Consider the following 19,540-nt stretch of genomic DNA (forward strand, 5'->3'; position numbering starts at 1 on the left):
GCAGTATTATAGTAGTTATATTCTTGTATATAGGGGGCAGTATTATAGTATATTCTTATACATAGGAGCAGTATTATAGTAGTTATATTCTTGTATATAGGGGGCAGTATTATAGCAGTTATATTCTTGTATATAGGGGGCAGTATTATAGTAGTTATATTCTTGTATATAGGAGCAGTATTATAATAGTTATATTCTTGTATATAGGGGGCAGTATTATAGTAGTTGTATTCTTGTATATAGCGAGCAGTATTATAGTAGTTTTATTCTTGTATATAGGGGGCAGTATTATAGTAGTTATATTCTTGTATATAGAGGGCAGTATTATAGTAGTTATAGTCTTGTATATAGGGGATAGTATTATAGTAGTTATATTCTTATACATAGGAGCAGTATTATAGTAGTTATATTCTTGTATATAGGAGCAGTATTATAGTAGTTATATTCTTGTATATAGGGGGCAGTATTATAGTAGTTATATTCTTGTATATAGGGGGCAGTATTATAGTAGTTATATTCTTATACATAGGAGCAGTATTATAGTAGTTACATTCTTGTATATAGGGGGCAGTATTATAGTAGTTATAGTCTTGTATATAGGGGATAGTATTATAGTAGTTATATTCTTGTATATAGGAGCAGTATTATAGTAGTTATATTCTTGTATATAGGGGGCAGTATTATAGTAGTTATATTCTTGTATATAGGGGGCAGTATTATAGTAGTTATATTCTTATACATAGGAGCAGTATTATAGTAGTCATATTCTTGTATATAGGGGCAGTATTATAGTAGTTATATTCTTGTACTTCGTAATTAAAACACAGGAGACAACCATCCTTTTGAACGTATACTTGACCTCGTCTGATCATGTGATCTGGTGTACAGCCCTCCATCAAAATAAAAGGCCAAATAACTGAAATTCTCCAGCCTTGCATCAAGATACCAGTGTGATCACTAAGTCTTCCTGTGAACGAGAGCCAAGGAGTCACAGAGCTCAGCAGATCACTAGCATCCCTTTGTTCTAGTGCTCAGGGTGGGGTTTTAGCATCGAGACCCCCACTCTCAGACACATAAGAAGTTCTCTAGGATGACGGTGTCCTTTTAAATACATTTTGTTGCAATATTCGTGTCATTAACAATGTAAAGCACAATACTGCCCTCTACTGTCAATACAGTGAAGTACTAACATCTGGAGAGGACAATTGTAAAGTAAATCACCTCCACAATGGCCGCTCATACAAAAAAAAAAAATGGATTCTGAATGTTGGATTGAGAAAGAAATAGAAATGCTCTAAATTATGCAACAAATTAATAGAAAATGAATATAAACAATTTATTATAGTTAACTAAATAATATTTTGTGTACATAAAAAAAACTGTATTTCAGCTTCAAATCTTTTCTGTTGTAGTAAATTAGTCTTTTGTTGAACTACAACTCCCATCAGTGACATCAGGCAGGGATGATGGGGCGCACAGCCTCCTAGATCAACTATATGTACAAGTTGCTTTGGACTTCACTGGTTGTCACGGTTTTCTTCAAAGTTTCTTTGATTTTTTCAGATTTCTAAAAAGAATAAACTTTTGCAGTTTAGTAATTTTTTATTATAGATGGGAATCCCCCCTATATTAGCCAGAGTGGGCACAACTATGTATTAAATGGATGCCTATTCATCGGGCCGCCCACAGCTTTCCTGGCATTAACAGCTGATCCCCTTGGATTATAGCAGCCGATCCCGCAATGAAGAGCTGATCATCTCGGGCTTTAGAAAATGGGTTTGTTCTTGGGACAGGTGTAACTTTCTTCATTTTTCAAAATTGTCTGATAGAAAAACTGGCCTTGTTGCCCATAAGGCCCAATGACTAGTATAAAGTCGACAGAGATCCCTGAATCTTACAGCAGCCAGACGACTCATGCTCTGACAGGACAGCACGGGACGAAATGCTTCTATCGTGACCGAGTCCAGTTTGGTGATATCGGTGTAGCACTGGTAGAACGCGGCCGGGATCCCCCACACCTGACAATGCGCCATCACTGCAAAAAGGAAGGAAATGGTTTGCTATAAGGGTGAATAGAATGTAATATAAGGCACAGGAAACAGTTAAACATACACAGGGCCGTGTTTACAACAAGGCACCCATGGGCTGGTGCCTAGGGCGGCAAAATTTAGGGGGCGGCATTTTGAGGTCCTATTTTTATTTAATAGTTCTGTGGCAGGGAGGTGAGAGAAGGGGCCGCGTGGGGCCCTGAGCTTGTGTCGGCACATTACTTCACGATCGACAGGCCAATGTCTATAGCCTGCTGAAATGAGATGTAGCTGCCCAGCGGTCCCACTCTGTATTTAGTCAAGTAACACTATTGTGCAGATTAGGGAGGTGAAAGAGTCCCATCACCCCGCTGATCATCGCATCTATGTTACCTACACGTGTAAAGGCTACATGAGCTTCCAGGCAATCAGTCTCCGATAACAGATAAAAGTGGACACTGAAGAAGTCATCACCTGCGGGCTGCGGCCAGTCACGGACACCACAGTTACTATTAATACCACTCATCCATATTACCTGCAGCAGGCAGTCCGTCTACGATATTTGGCTGCTCCAGGTAACCGCAGGGGGTCCGGTCTGTGTACTGCTTTGTTGTGACCACCTTGAGAAACGGGACGGTCAGATTATGGGTGGATTCTGTCGTTTTATAGTCAGAGACTGGAGAAGTGGAGAGGACGGTCACTCTAAGACTGGACTTCTGTAGACAGCCGAATACCTGAAGAGTTCAAGCAGGAGAAAATCTGTAAGGCCTCATGCACACGACCATAGCCATGTGCATGGCCGGGATTTTCGGTTCGACCGGCCGCCGAGTGACACCCGCGAGCCGTGCACATGGCCGCGGCCATTATTTTCTATGAGCCTGGACCGCAGAACACGGCCGTAATAAGACATGTCCGTTCTTTCTGCGGTCCAGGCTCCTGGGCCAACCACAGACCGTGGAAACCACGGTCGTGTGCATGGGCTCATAGGAATGAATGGGGCTGAAATTCTCCCGTGGATTTTCGGGGGAATTGCGGCCGCAAAAGCACGTTCATGTGCATGGGGCCTAAGGCTTATAGATCTGTTGGTCGACAACCACTGTGATCATCATTAAAAGGTTGTCACCCAGCTTTTTCAGACTTGAAGATCAAGTCCATTATAAACAGAAGCCGCGACGCATATGTGAACAGAGCCTTATTCTTACGATGTTCCTCTTGTACTTCGACTGCATGAACTTTCCACTGTATGCACCCAAGTAATCCGTTAAATAAAACAGGAGCAGTGTCAATCTGTAGCTGCTAGCCTACTTCTTGACAGTCTCCAAGCAAAACTTGTAGGGGGCGGTTACTAGAGTTAAAGCTGCCTAAGCCCCGCCCTTTTCTCACAACTATAGATCAGGGCAGATAAAAAGGATGCCTCCATGAAAATACAAAAAGACGACTATAGAAGCCGTTTTTCTTAAGGTTTACCCTTTGGATAGCAATTTGGAACAGAAAATGATCAAGAAAGACGTGTGAAGTGTCAATAGTTTTTGTGTTTTTTTTACATTTAGCGCCCCTTTAAGGCTCTGTTCACATCCGCGTTGGGGTCCCGTTCTGACGTTCCGTCGGAGCTTTCCGTCAGAACGGGACTCAGAACAGACACAAACTGACGCGAACGGAAACCATGGGCACCGGATCCGTCACCATTGAAATCAATGGTGATGGAAAAGGAAGACCCTGGTTTTCGTTCGCGTCAGTCTGTCTGTTCAGGGTCCCGTTCGGACGGAAAGCTCAGACGGAACCCCAATGCAGATGTGAACAAGGCCTAATCCCTGTTCCCAGCCCCAACCAGCAGCTTTCATGGGCCGGACACTTCATGTATAATTTATATAGAAGGAATATATACAACACCCTTGAGGAATATTCTCACCTTCTCGCACCACTGGAACTGCTGATCTTCAGCCACATAAGACTTACACAGACAGAGCATCACCTGAAACACAAAGAACCACGTTATCCTACAATACGATTATTACTGAAGGGGCAACAACACAATATTGTATAACAGACTGAGGAATGGTGAGAAGTACAGGTGAAGTTTTGGAAACAAGTTGTCGTTTTCTTAAAAAAAAAAAATGATAAATACCACTCACTACCCTTGAGTAATGCGACTTTTTAGCTTTACTCCATTAATACTAGTGACTCCAACTTAGCTGCAATGTCTAATGGGGGTCTGAGGTAGTCTAAAAATCCCCCTCTTGTTTCTTCGGAGGCTAAGACATGATTTATACTGCAGCTCTGTTTGTTCAGATTGGCTGCTGTGTATGAACACAAGCTCACCACAAGCTCAGCAGGAAGTCATTGCATGGAGAGCTGCTTTTTCTTACAGCAAGGACAGACGGATTATAAACTATAATCAACTAAATTACCAATGAGTAATTATCACCCGTATACTGAGCCAAAGTAGCCTCAAAACGGGTGGAGACTAGAGATCTGCTTTACTCTTTCATTGCCAAGGACGTATGTAATACGTCAGGACTTTAAATGTTGCCGGTTAGAATATCAGGACTAAAGCTTAGATCTCGATATCATATTAAAGTTCAGAATCATAGCTTTCCAAGGATACCAGAATACACAGCTCTAGGTGCCATATTTAGGGCACAGAAGTTGGGGCAGGATGAGAAGTTTTACTTCCTGGTTCTGTGTCTGTGTAGGAGAGGGAGGGGGGGAGCTACAAGTGAGAGCAGAAAGAAAGATCACAGCCTGTTAAGGGGGTTTTACACCGGGCGATTATCGGGCAGACAACGCTCATATAACGCTCGTTGCCAATAATTGCCCTGTAAACAGGGCAGCGATCAGCAGATGAACGAGCAATCGCTGGATCATCCGCTGGTCGCATCGTTTTAAAAGTAAAATATCATCGTTGTCGGCAGCACATCTTGGTGTGTAAACAGGGAGACGTGCTGCGGACATGATAATAATGTATGGGGACGAGCGACCAGAGTAACGACCTCTCGTCCCCATCCATAGCTCCGTGTGACAGGAGCAAACGAGCGCCGATCAACGATGTCTCGATGATCGGCACTCGCTGAACCGGCCGATTAATAGGGCCTTTAGGGTATGTTCACACGCTTAACAAAAAACGGCTGTAAAACACGGAGCAGTTTTCAAAGGAAAACCGCTTCTGATTTTCAGCATCAAGCGTTTTTTTATGCGTTTTTACGGCTGTTTTTCTATGGACCCAATGAAAACCGGCTCCAAGAACGGCTGAAGAAGTGACATGCACTTCTTTTTTACGCCCCAACTTTACAAACGGCCGCGTAAAAAAGGCCCGGTGGGAACGGAACGCCACGCCTTTTTTCCCATTGAAATCAATGGGCAGATGTTTGGAGGCGTTCACCCCTGGTATTGTCAGCAGTTTTTCAGGGCGTTTACGGCTGGGGTCAGACTTTCAGCCACAAACATGACTTTTTATGCAATGTTACCAACTCCACACAACATTGTATGAAGGCACCCGTGAGCGTAAAGTACGGGGCGGCATCTTTACAATATGTGAGGTGTCTACTTTTTGAATAGATGGGTATATATATATATATATATATATATATATATATATATATATATATATATATATTGTCTCTTGCATTATCCATGGACTTCAAGTAGACATTTCCTCCCAAAACATCAACACCGTCACTTACTGAGGGATCTGTGACTGATCGGTAGAAGATACAGGATGATGGGGAAGTTGTTGCATCGCTTTTGGGGGTGAAGTCTCGACATCTCTCATTCCATAATCGGATATATCCGGCCACCTCCCAACTTCCAGAGCTCAGGATATAGGCCGACAAAAACCCTGGAAATAGTAATAAATAACATGTACGACCTCGCAGAACATCGCTGGTGAATATTGCGCAAGCGCAGGTGATAACAGATTGTCCTTAAAGGGGGGATTCCACTTTACGACATCTTCTGACACGTCACTAGAGAACTCTGGTGAGCTGGAACTACTAGGACTACGAGTCCTAAAATTAAAAGGGACACTGCATTTAAAGGGGTTGTCAAGGATTACAAAAACATGGATACTTTCTTCCAAAAACAGCGCCCCACCTGTCCACAGGTTGTGTGTGGTATTGTAGCTCAACACAATTCACTACAATAGAGCTGGGCTGCAATACAGGACACAACCTGTGGACAGGTGTGGCACTGTTTCCAGCAGAAAGCAGATTTGTCTTAATTTATCATCTCCGACAGATTGGAGGGATTTCTAAACCTCTGTAAACAAAATAGCTGGACGACGTATCAGTGCAGGTAAAACGTAACAAACAATAAAGACAAGAGATTTGTGCTGCAGATGTATTTACCGCACAGAAGATGCAATAGTAACAAACCCTCAGCTGTGAAAAGTATTAGGCCTGAAGTGGCATCCTGATGGAAACAAGAAGGTTTCCATGCAATAACAGCAAACAGAGATCTTAACCCTGAGTTGGATAGGCAATGGCCGAATGAGATTGGGGGGGGTGGTCAATAGAAGTGAAATACATATATACTGGAGTTGTCCGTGGTCAATAGAAGTGAATGGGTCCGCAATTACGGATTATTTTTACGGTCGTGTGCACGCGGCCTTACTGTAGAGACGTCTTTGTGTTGCTTGTAGTCGTTTTGTATGGAGAGAAGTCGCCACTTCAGTAGTTTGTTTGATATTTATGGTTTCTAGAGAACCAGTCTGCAATGGTTGGAGACCAGTAAGGGCTCATTCAGACGAGCATCACGTCCGTTAAAACAACGGCCGTCACACGGGCGCATGTATTTCAATGGGGGCGTTCACACGTCCGTAGTTTCAACGGAGCGTGTGAAAAGTCAGCAAAAGGTCATATAGGTTCTCTTATATAGGGTGTGCCAGGATGTGGAGAGAGGTGCGTCTAGGTATTAGAACAGTCCTTGTGCTGGAGTATTGAGAACTACATCGTCTATGTCGACTTTCAGGCCCCGGAAACAGTGGAATCAGATAAAGGGATAAATAAATTTAGGGTCCTATTACACAGCCCGACATGGGCCGTGTAAACGAGCGCTGATCAACGGGACCGCTCATTGATCGCCGCTTGTTTGTTCCTTTCACGCGGAGCAATGATCGGTTATGTATGGGGACGAGCGCTCATTACTACGATCGCTCGTCCCCATACATTTCCATCATGTCGGCAGCACGTCTCGGGGTTTTGCTGCCGACAACGATGATTTTTAATACTGCATAAAAGACTCGATCGGCCGATGAAGGATTGTTTGCTCGCTCATCGGCTGATCGTTGCCCTGATTACACAGGGAGATGATCGGGAAGGAGCATTCATATGAACGCTCGTTTTCCCGATCATTGGCCCGTGTAATAGGGCTTTTAGAAAGTCTCACTACTGTGACAGGTTAATAGCAGGTCATCTCCATACTCTGCCCCTTTTACATGTGAGTCCCTAATGGTTTCAGCGAATGGTTCAATGTCAACAGATGGTGAAACAGGGGAACCCTCTGGTACCTCTGCTGTTGTAAGGGTGGATTTAGAGGGAAGATTGGGCCAATTGCCCCACCTAGACCATTTATTTATTTATTTTTTTAAATCGGCCGCTAAATATTCGATTTATTCACTAGACAGGGGCCAATTCCGATAATACTTACCTTCCTCGCTCCCGGGCTCCTCTTCAACTCAAAGAACCTTTGCTCTGAGTCCCGACGCCTGGAGCTGAAAAGCAGGAAGCTGGTAGTATACAGTACGTGTCTGGTCTGGGGTATGCTTATTTTTTTTAATTTAGGGGTTCTCATATGGGAACTGTATTAGTTTAGAGGATGTGGTGTCTGATTCATTTAGGGGTCTGGTGTGGGGTCTGAGATGATTTGTGTTGCTACAGAGGCTGGGGATGGTCTGTAGAATTAAGGGTACAAAGATGTCTCGGCAGTAAACTCTGCAGTGGTCAAGAGAAGCCGTCATGGTGGACGGATGAAGTAGTAAAGAACGTCTACAATCAGAAAAGACGTCACCTGTGAGTCACTGGATTTATAGAGGATCTGTCACCTCTCCTGACATGTTTGTTATGTTAAATACTTTTATTTCTCATGAAATAACAATTCCGGAACATCCTTATTTAGAACTCCATGCTTTGACGTTCCTCTGTTATTCCTCCTGAAAATGTTTGGGCCTGGTCTATAGTGAAACTTTTTGTAACGCATCTAATTAATTTTAACTACAGAGTAGGTAGTCAGTCGAGAGTTAAAATCAATCAGTATCACTACAGAAAGTCTCTGTGAAGTCCAGACCTAATTGACAACTGAGTGTTATTCCCCTTGTCAGTAGAATATGTCCCTACACAGTCTAATACGGTCAGCGTTGGATGGAGACGGTCAGTGTCTTTTTGACCAACTTTTGTATTTGTCAGACTATAGGAACACAGCCCTTTGACAAGGGAAATGGTAACACCCAGTCTTCAATTTATTCATACATTTCCAGTAGGAATAACAGAGGAACGGCACAATCCAGAGTTCTAAATACAGATGCTCCAGATTAGTTATTTCATGGGGAACACTAGTAGTTACTATAACAGACATGTCAGGAGAGGGGATTGATCCTCTGTCATTGTTCTGTATTCTGCCTGTGACTGTGTCTGATCAGTGCAGCGTGATAATACTCTGCAGAGTGGTATATACACCAGGCATCTGACCGCTATATGGTCCCTGTATGGCGGTATATTGGGGTTTGTATAGCGGTAGTGTACCCCTGTCCCTGACTGTATTATTAGGCGTTTCTATGATCCACTAGGATTTTCGGATTTGTGTTGATGGTGTAATTTACATATTTAAGGGAGTGACCAAAGAAATTAAATTTGTCCCCCAAGTATTCAATCCGGGAAACCCCCCTGTGTGGTTGGATGTGGGGAGTGTAATGTAGGCGTCTGATGTGTCATATTGAAGACGTAACATCTCTAGGATGGGGCCCCAGATAAGCTGTCAAAAACCTTCTTGAAAATCTAGGGCCAGGAGCTGGTGGGTTATGTGCATAATCACTTATTGTTGAGGTTTGATGGCTATCCTTGTGTATTAAGGGCTATGTACACCTTCGAAAGTGATTATTTTTTAATAAAAAATGTCTATCAGTGTGATTGGTGCAGCTTTCTAATTACTTTTTATGAAATATTTATTTTACTTTTTGAGATACAGCTGCTTTGTATTCTGTATATAGAGCAGCTGTATCTAGCGCTGAATCCTGTATCTGTCAGGTCAGCGGGACTGACGGGTTCAGTGACAAGCGGGTCCTGCGTGTCTCTGACATGCAGGATCGAGCGGTTACCGATCACATCTAAGTTCATAACAGAGGCACACAGGACCCGCTGTCACTGAACCCGTCAGTCCCGCTGACCTGACGAATACAGGATTCAGTGCTAGATACAGCTGATCTATATACAGAATACACAGCAGCTGTATCTCAAAAAGTAAAATAAATTTTTAACAAAAATTTGAAAGTTGAACCAAATACACTGATAGACATTTTTATTAAATAAAAATCCCTTTCAAAGGTGTACATAGCCTTTAAAGGAACACTTCACATAAAACTGACATACTGTGCTATGCTTGAGGGGGCGGAGCATGACAAAGAACATCAGAGAATTCCTGCGTCATGTCCCAACCTATCACACCCTGCACTAGACATAACAAAATATGTATCAGTTTTAGCCAGAGTGCTCCTTAAGGCTACATTCACACGACAGTGAAAAATGGCCTTGCAACAACCGTTTTTTGAAGTTCTATGGAACTATTTTTGGCCTATTTTTGCCCGTTTTCACGGCCAGACGGCTACCATAGAAGTCAATGGATCAGTTTTCACAGGCTGTTTTTCAGGAATCAATCATTGTAACAGCCGGTAAAGACTGATCCTGGCCAAGGACTCCCCGCACACAGCGCTACTTTGAGCACTGAGCCCGGGGGAAGTCCCTGATAGCACTGTTCATATATGGACAGTGAAGTCAGGGCTTTCAAGTATGGAGCCTCCGGCCAGAGCATCGCAAGATCTCGGGCCAGGGACTCCTGTCTTTAGAAAGTCCTTGACGTCACTGCTGTAGATAGCACTCCCCCCCCCCCCCCATGTAGGTAGCACACCCCTATAGATAGCACCAACACCCCCAGGAGATAGCACCCGCTGCCTGTAGATAGCAATCCCACCATAGATAGCACCACTGTAGCTCCCTGTAGGAGCGGTATCTCCGGCGGCCAGACCCCGCTCTGGCCGGGGATTCTGCTCCTGGAGAAGCCCTCAGCGTCACTATCCATAAATGGACGGTGACGTCAGGGGCCACTCCTGAAGCATAAATCCCGGCCAGGGCGCTGCAGACACTCTGGAAGGGGATTGCGCTCTTAGAGGAAGCCCCTGTCGTCACTGTCCATATATGGTCAGAGACGTCAGGTGCTCCGTCTATGAGCGGAATCTCTGCCCAGAGGAATTCCGCTCCTACAGGGAGTTACAGTAGTTATATCTACAGTGGGGGTGCTATCTACATGGGCGGTGTGGCACTATATGGGAGGTGTGGCACTATCTACAGGGGACACTGGCGCTATCTACATGGGCACTGTGGCACTATATGGGCTCTGGCACTCTCACTTTATATGTGGTATGTGGGCTCTGGCACTATCACTTTATATGTGGGCACTGTGGCACTATGTGGGCAATATCTGTAGTGGGCACTGTGGCACTATCTACATGGACACAGCAGTGTTTTCAGGGGGTTGGGACAAAAAAACCCTGAGAAATGAAAATTTGGAGACGCACAGTGAAAAAAAATGGCCATTAAAAACTTAACTGTCAGATTTTCATGTCCATTTTGCATCAGCGCGTCTCCAAATTTTCATCCATTTCCAGTCCGTCTGTCCGTTTTTCACGGCCGTTAAAAAAATAAATAAATAAAAAAAATAAAAAAAAAGGGATGGATTTCATTTGCCAGGGTTTTTTTTTGTTCCAACCCCCTGAAGACACTACAGTGCCCATGTAGATAGTGCTGCAATGTCCCTGTAGATAGTGCCACACTGTCCCCTGTAGATAGCGCCACCTCCCCCAAATAGCACCCCCCTGGAGATAGCGCCACTGTAGCTCACCATAGGCGCGCGGAATCCCTCTGGCCAGGGATTCCTCATAGACTGATCCCCTGACATCTCTGTCCATATATGGACAATGACGTCAGGAGAGCGGAATCCCCTGCCAGTGCGGGCCGAGGATTCCGCTCCAGGAGTAACCGCTTGACATCACTTTCCATATATGGATAGTGACGCCGGGGGATTCTCCAGGAGCGGAATCCCCTGCCAGAGCGGGGTCTGGTCGCCGGGGATTCCGCCACTAGAGTGGCGCTATATACGAGGGATGGGGATTTGCCATCTTCAGGCAGGGGGGGGTGCTAACTATAAGACAGGAGACACCGGCCAGAGATCTTGCGACGCTCTGGCCCGGGGATTCCATTGTTGAAAGCCCGACATCACTGTCCTTCTATGGACAGTAATGTCAAGGGCTTCCCCGGGCTCAGCACTCAAAGTATCGCTGTGTGCGGGGAGTCCTCGGCTAGGATCAATTTTTACCGGCCATTACAAGGATTGTTTCCTGAAAAACGGCCAGTAAAAACTGATCCATTGACTTCTATGGGAGCCGCCTGGCCGTGAAAACAGCCAAAAATAGGAAACGTCCTATTTGACGGCCAATATTCACGGGCCGTTAAAAAAACGGTCATATAAATAAACCCATAGAACTTCATGGTTCTGAAAACGGCCGTGTGACTGTAGCCTGAACAGGGTGATGATGAAGAGGAGGAGCACAGAAGTAAACATTTTCCGGTTAAAGTTAACCCCTTAATGACGCAACCAGTTTTGGCCCTCAGGAGGCAGTGATTTATTTATTTTTTATCCCTGCATTTCATAAGCCATAACTTTTAGAATTTCTCAGCGAGGTAGCCCTGTAAGGGCTTGTTTTTTGCAGGACTACTTTTAAAAAATAAAAAACACTTTTGCTACATTTTAGGGGTACATACAACTTTTTGATCACTTTATTATTTTTTCTTGGGACGGGATGTACAAAAAAAAACAAAAAAAAAACAGCAATTTTGATTGTGTTTTTTTTGTTGTTACAGTGTTCCCTGCGCGGGATAAATAATATGTTCATTTTATGATATGGGACATTTCGGATGTGGCGATACCACTTATGTACAGTTATTTTGTTTTATTTTTATCAATAATAAAAGGACTTTGTAAGAGGGAAAAAAAAAAAAAGTAAACATTAATTTTATTTTTCTAGATCCTTTTAGATCGCTTCTATAATACTTCTGTGGTGCAATGCATTATATCTGTCAGGGTTACACTAATAGGCCCCCCGGCTGCCATGGCAACCCATCTGCACCCCGCGATCTCGCCGATGTGGTGACACAGGGAGCCACCTCCATTTCTAGCCACTTTAATGCCGCGATCAGCAGGATCGCAGTTATCTCTGATCTGGGCTGTTAGAGCGTGGGGTCAGCCGGCACCCACGAGTGATGGTGCGAGGGTCACTCCTGTGCCCGCGCAGTCACGGTCACCGTACTATTACCTCAGTTGGCAGGAACTGAAAATTGATAGCGACATAATAGTATGTCACAGGGCAGGAAGAGGTTAATAAAGAGACTTCGTGGTGATTTTTGGGTAGAAGTGGCTCCTGCTTGGGCTTTGGAGTGACTGCTATGAGGGCGTCAATAAATTCACTTGCCATTGGCTGTCGTTTGGGAATATTATAGTAGTCGCCTGCTATAAAGCCATTAGGACCAGTGCTCCCCCATCCTTAAGACTTATCTGAGGACCACATGTAGGTCAGAGGGACGTGGGGTCTCCTGAGAGGTCTAGAGCCTTGGTTCCCAACCCCAGGGGGCGCACGTCATGACTCTTGGGGGGGTTCTCGCAATGTCCTTGCGCCTCCCAGTGCATTATCATAGGGATGGGGGTACTTTGGTGCCTATTTGAGTATGGGGTATGTGGCTTCGAAACATTGGTCTAGAGCAGGGGTCTCAAACTCCGCCGGGTAAGTGGGCCGCATATAGAAAAAATGGGAAGTTGACGGGCCGTATTACTTTCAATTTGATACAACACAAAATTATTGTTAATCAATTAGTTATTTGAACTACTATAACACTACATTACTATAAGAATAATAATACTACATTACTATGATAATACCACTAGGTTTAAAATTTGAGATATTTCTCCATGTGCTTATTTCAACAATCCAGTTTTCCAGTTTAAGTGTCGCTAAATGCAGTCCGGAGGCTCAGTTGGCAGCGTTTGGCAGACACACATGTCAAGATTGGGCAGCCTCTTTTTAGATAGTGCCACTGAGCCCTCCGCGGATGCTGCCGCTTCTAGCACTCTGCCTGGGATTCCAGCTCTGCTCCTGACATCACTGTCCATATATGGACAGAGATGTCAGGGGCAACCTCAGAGCTGGAGTCCCGGGCAGAGCCTAGTAGGCTCTTCCTGGGACTCCAGCTGTGGTCCTGACATCACTGGGACTCCTGCTCTGGGGAATTCCACAGAGTCCCGGAGCAGAGCCTGTACTAGAGCTCTGTCCGGGACTCCGCTCTGGGGAAGACACTGACACACTGTTCATATATGGACAGCGATGTCAGGGAATTCCGCAGAGTCCCGGAGCAGAGCCTGTACTAGCGCTCTGCTCGGCACTCCGCTCTGGGGAAGACCCTGACACACTGTCCATATATGGACAGCGATGTCAGGGAATTCCACAGAGTCCCGGAGCAGAGCCGATACTAGCGCTCTGCCGGGACTCCGGCTCTGGGGAAGCCCCAGACATCGCTGTTCATATGTGTACAGCGATGTCAGGGAATTCCAGAGTCTAACGGCTTTGTGTCCCGCGGGCCGCGTGCTTGAGACCCCTGGTCTAGAGGGTTCGGTATTGGGATTCATGATGGTCGTGCCGTTACCCCACTTCATTCAGAAGATAGTGCTGAGGTGTTTCCTGTTTATTGGGCTTATTACTCAGTACATTGCAGTAAACAGCAGCACAGAGTTCTTCAGGAGAGGAGAGTAATGATGTTGCAGGGGCAGGGCTGCATGTAACAGGAACAATATGTTGTGAGGAGGGGAATGGAGACAAGTGGGAGATCACAGACACAGTAAAAAAAAAAAGCAGGGCCCACCCGGCAGCACAGAGTATTTCAGGATGAATGTACGGATCTTGTAGGGGGGCAGTAACCCATCCTAGACAGGACAGGGCTGCATGTGACAGGATCAATGTCATGTTGTTAGGAGGGCAACGAAGGCAAGTTGGAGATCACAGACACAGTTATACAGCGGAAAGAGCACTGTCCCAGCAGCACAGAGTATTTCAGGAGACAACTGTGCTCGTCTGATTGACTGTCCACTTATGTGACTTTGTTAGTAAGTATATATATATATATATATATATATATATACTTACTATCTGCGGCTGTCCTACCTGTGGCGTTGTCCCCGACTGCCAGGATTAGGCTGGAGCAGGGCAGGGTCTGGTCGGCAGAGTTTTCCATGGCCACGCTGCTGTCAGAACTCCACGTGAGGGTCACTTCTCTGCATAGAGAACAGAACATCTTTATAATTCAAAGCTCCCTGTAGTTTTTCATTTTTATCCATTGGATATTAATTCCCTATCATTCAATTATGTCAAATGGCGCAGATAGATGTGTAAAGCGATAAAGTAAGGATCTGTAATGGATTCTCCAATTTTTGGATAAGCGCCGCCGGATAAGGAAAAGGAGTATACAGCAGTGCATGGCCGGCGTCAGCACCCGGCGAACCCGGAAAAGTGCCGGGGCCCACTCGGCCGCCGGGTACTGTCGCTGCCGTCGTCACAGCATCACTGTCCATATATGGACAGTGAAGTCAGGAGGAGAGAAGAAGTCTCAGGCAGAGCGCTAGCAGCTCTGCTTCGGGACTCCGTCAATGGGGAAGCCCCTGACATCACTGTCCATATATGGACAGTATTGTCAGGAACAGAGCAGTGTCCTAGGCAGAGTGCTAGTGTCTGGGGTTATCCCTGACATCACTGTCGATTATGGACAGTGATGTCAGGAGCAGAGCAGGAGTCCAAGGCAGAGCGCTAGTAGTGCTCTGCCCGGGACTATGGCTCTGGGGTTGCCCTTGACAACACTGTCCATATATGGACAGTGACGTCAGGGGTTTCTCCTGAAACGGAATCCCCATCCAGAGCATCGGCATTGCTCTGGCTGGGGATTCCATTCCTAGAGGGAACCCCAAATCGCTACCTAGAGGGGGTGGGCTCTGTGGCACTACCTGCGAGGTGGGGGGCTGTGTGGAACTATCTACAGAGGGCACTACATTTATGGGGGTACACACTGGGGGCATAAACATGGCCTAATTTTACTGCCGCTGTGAGTTCCCCAGTAAAGGGGCCTACCAAGTCTGTGTTGCCCAGGGGCCCACATAAACCTGGAGCCGGCCCTGCAGCAGTGCTTATAACAAGACGGTTGCACTAAACTATTAAGTCACTGCCGCGCAAGAACAGCAGAGGAATCGTTGCATTATCACGTCTTTCATCTTGAGAAGAGCGGATTCTGGCGGCCGCTGAGGGAGGAGTTTCTTTTCCTGCTCACGTGTATATAGGTGATTATAAGGAGCTCAATGTACAAATAACATCCCATATAGAGGTAGGTACAGAACCGGACACTCATGCACACTAGAAAGTCTGCCCTATATTCACCCCTGTGCTGAATGCGGTGTCCCTTTAATACGGTTTAGACAGTCCTATGAAAACCTTTACAACCCCTCCGGTCAGACAGCCCAATATATACATTATATACGTTACAATATTCCCGTCTAACACTGAATCATACGACAAAGTTGCAGCAGACGGTGTTTTTCTGATAATTGTCTCAAGACGGAGTTAAATAATTCACCATAGGGAGGAATATCGTGCACTACTGCGACATTGTGCGTCACCATGCGACTGCTGCACGCGATTCCGTTAGTCTAGAGCATTTATAATATTTAAGAACAAAAATCACACATGCGACATAAGACCATGCAGCTGACGATGTCACGAAATCATAATCCTGAATCATGGTGATGATAATGTAACGATCATGCAGCGAGGACGTTATTACACAAGAATTACCTTTTCTTTGCTAATTCCTTCCTGATCTCCTTGTCCTCTTCATCCAGCTCTTCTTCATCTTCATCTTCATCATCCACATCCTCATCATCATCATCATCTTCATCCACAGCCCTGGAAAACACAGATACAACCTCCCCAAAGAAGGTGGCCATGTCTATTGTATGTAAGACTGGAGCAGCAGGAAGTGGATGTGCAGCATGACACAGACTAAATGTAGGAGGGATCAAGCTCTGCTCTCACCACTAGAGGGAGCATTGAGTCAACTGTGTGAGCAGGGATTCATGTTGTAGTAACCAGTAGCTGGCACTAGAGGACATTACGAACGGCTGCTGATTGTAATACACTGATACGCGTTGTACAATCCAGTAACTAGCACTAGAGGGAGCCAAAACACCACGCACAGTGCTTATTGTCATACACGGATACGCGTTGTACAATTCAATAGCTAGCACTAGAGGGAGCCAAAACACCACGCACGGTGCTGATTGTCATACACTGATACGCGTTGTACAATCCAGTAGCTGGCACTAGAGCCACAACACCAACTGCCGCTAGAGGGAGACATGACTGTGTAGGTAGATTAGACAACTTTACGTTGGACTAAGCATTTGCTACTACGAAAAAAAAGACAAACACCGCGCACGGCTTAGTGTTGATTGTATTTTGGCTAGTACCAGCAACTACCGATAGAGGGAGCCATCATGAGTCTCGCACATGGTGCATAGAGACGGCTTCGTGATAGAATACTATCACTAGAGGGAGCCAGAGTACAAGCCTTCCGCTAGAGGGAGATGCATTTTATCACTGTATGTGTTGCTAGAAGGAAAGGGAAAATATGGCATGTAATGATGATTGGCTGAAAGAGGGAGTACAAACCGAGTCTGCGCTGATACACTATATGGCCGAAAGCATGTGGACACGTTAGAAAAGATATATAAAAACTGGCGCAAAGGAAAAGTGGAGCAGTTGCCCATGGCAACCAATCAGATTCCACCTCTCATTTTTCAGAGGCCCTTTGGAAATTAAAAGCAGCAAACCTGATTGGTTGCCATGGGAAACTACTCCACTTTTCCTTTGCACCAGTTTTGATACATCTTCCCAGCAATTGAGGTCAGATGTTTCAGCCATACCCATTGCAAACAGGTGCATAAAATCCAGCACACAGCCATGTAATCTCCATAGACAATATTGCTAGTAGTATGGGCCATACTGAACAGCTCAGTGACTTTACACATGGCAGTGTCATAGGATGCGACAGAGGATAGGTGTTTTTGTTTACATGCCATATGCTTCAGAGCCTCTATCTGTGGTCTGCTGCTTCATCGCTGAGTTGTTGTTACTCCTGGACGCTTCCACTTAACAATAAGATCATTTACAGGAACCCAGGACAGATATAGCAGATAATAACACTTAAAGGTGACCGGTACAGATCTAGCAGATAATAATAGCAGTTACAAGTGACCAGGGCAGATCTATCAGATAATGATAGCATTTACAGTTGACTGGGGAGATCTATCAGATATTAATACTTACAGGTGACCAGTACCAATCTATCAGATACTAACACTTACAGGTGACCGGGGCAGTACTAGCAGATGATAATAGTACTTAGAGGTGATTGGGGAAGATCTAGCAGATAATAATACAACTTACAGGTAACCGGGGCAGACCTAGCCAATAATAATAGCACTTACAGGTGATCGGGGGAAAAGATCTAGCAGATATTTACTGGTGACCGGGGCAGATCTAGCGGATAATACTTACAGGTGACCGGTAAAGATCTAGCGGATAATACTTACAGGTGACCGGGACAGATCTAGCCTATTAGGGTATGTTCACACAGCCGTTTTTCAGGGCCGTAAACGCCTGAAAAACGGCCGAAAAATTGGAAGCAGAACGCCTCCAAACATCTGCCCATTGATTTCAATGGGAAAACGGCGTTCTGTTCCGATGGAGCCTTTTTCGCAACGTTTTTCTACGCATAAAAAAACGGCAGCGAAAAAGAAGTGCAGGACACTTCTTGGGACGTTTTTGGAGCCGTTTTCCATAGACGCTTGAATAAAGCTAAAAAAAAAAAAAACGGCCGTAAAAAACCGCCACGAAAAACGCAGCGAAAATAGCGAGTGGCACAAAAAACGTCTGAAAATCAGGAGCTGTTTTTCTCTTGAAAACAGCTCTGTATTTTGAGACGTTTTTGACTCTGTATGTGAACATACCCTCATAGCATTTACAGATGACTGGGGCAGATCTAGCAGATATTAATAGTACATACTGGTGACCGGGCCGATATGGAAAATAACACCACCACTTACAGGGACAGATCTAGCGGATAACACCACTTTCAGGTGACCCGGGCAGATAATAACTTACAGGTGACTGGGTTAGATCTAGCAGATAACACTTACAGGTGACCGGGGTAGATCTAGTAGATAATAACACTTAGGATCTAGCAGATAACACTTACAGGTGACCGGGGTAGATCTAGTAGATAATAACACTTAGGCTCTAGCAGATAACACTTACAGGTGACCGGGGTAGATCTAGTAGATAATAACGCTTACAGGTAATTGGGACAGATCTAGCAGATAACAACTTACAGATGACCCAAACATTTTTGCAGCATTTGAACGGCTTTGCGGAAACATCATACATGTTTGAGATGCAGCTCATCAGTGGATTGGACACAAAACTCGGTGTCAAATCCGACACGTGAGTGGAGCAGCGACGCTGCGCATCGTCCCAGTGTATCAGTTTATAAATTGTTCTATCATTGACCGATTAGGACCGTGGCAAATCAAAATGAATACCGGTAGTATCAGGCAGGATTCATCGCCGATGTCAATGTGACCTCTGCCTTTACGGACCACAGATCTGTTCTTCATTCACGGCCCTTTTGTGCCCTATACATTGGCGTCCATTCTACGCTCTGCTGGCATCAGCCTTCTGGGAACACACCGGAGGATAAACTTTTAATCAGCTTCTATTAGCGGACGTTACTTCTATCCTATAATTACACAGTGATGGATTCCAGAGATATACGAAGTAAGTTCGCCGAGGAAACTATTCTCAGTAATCCATTCTATCTTGGACAATAGGTCTTCTTGCAGGTCCTCCTCAAACATTCTTTTTTTTTTTTTATTTATTTTTTTTAAGGGGGGGGGGCAGGAATACTAATGGGGTTACATCCTCTCTCAGGATCTTCTTACATGCATCTATGACATATCGACTCCATTGCCACGAGCGGTCATGAGACTTTTAGCAACGGTGCAATGTAAAGCGCTGTTCACACTTCGTTTTTCAATTACAGCGAGCCTATACTTCAGCACTACATGGATCCAGCGTATTCCAAAACCGTATCCTTTAGGAATAC

General features: G+C 45.1%; 1 protein-coding gene across 1 annotated transcript; it reads right to left on the reverse strand.

The window, feature by feature from the left end:
* Window positions 1-1,322: 1,322 nt before the first annotated feature.
* PSMG1 (proteasome assembly chaperone 1) lies at window positions 1,323-16,381 on the reverse strand. Its single transcript, XM_075850993.1, has 7 exons — window positions 16,171-16,381; window positions 14,497-14,606; window positions 5,708-5,862; window positions 3,937-3,999; window positions 2,563-2,761; window positions 1,899-2,035; window positions 1,323-1,567 (listed from the first exon to the last, which is right to left on the reverse strand). Exons 1-7 carry the CDS (start codon window positions 16,320-16,322, stop codon window positions 1,493-1,495), a joined length of 891 nt encoding a protein of 296 aa, XP_075707108.1. The 5' UTR covers window positions 16,323-16,381; the 3' UTR covers window positions 1,323-1,492.
* Window positions 16,382-19,540: the final 3,159 nt, after the last annotated feature.

Source organism: Rhinoderma darwinii, chromosome 2 (assembly GCF_050947455.1).
Source record: "Rhinoderma darwinii isolate aRhiDar2 chromosome 2, aRhiDar2.hap1, whole genome shotgun sequence".
Classification (NCBI taxonomy): Eukaryota; Metazoa; Chordata; class Amphibia; order Anura; family Rhinodermatidae; genus Rhinoderma; species Rhinoderma darwinii.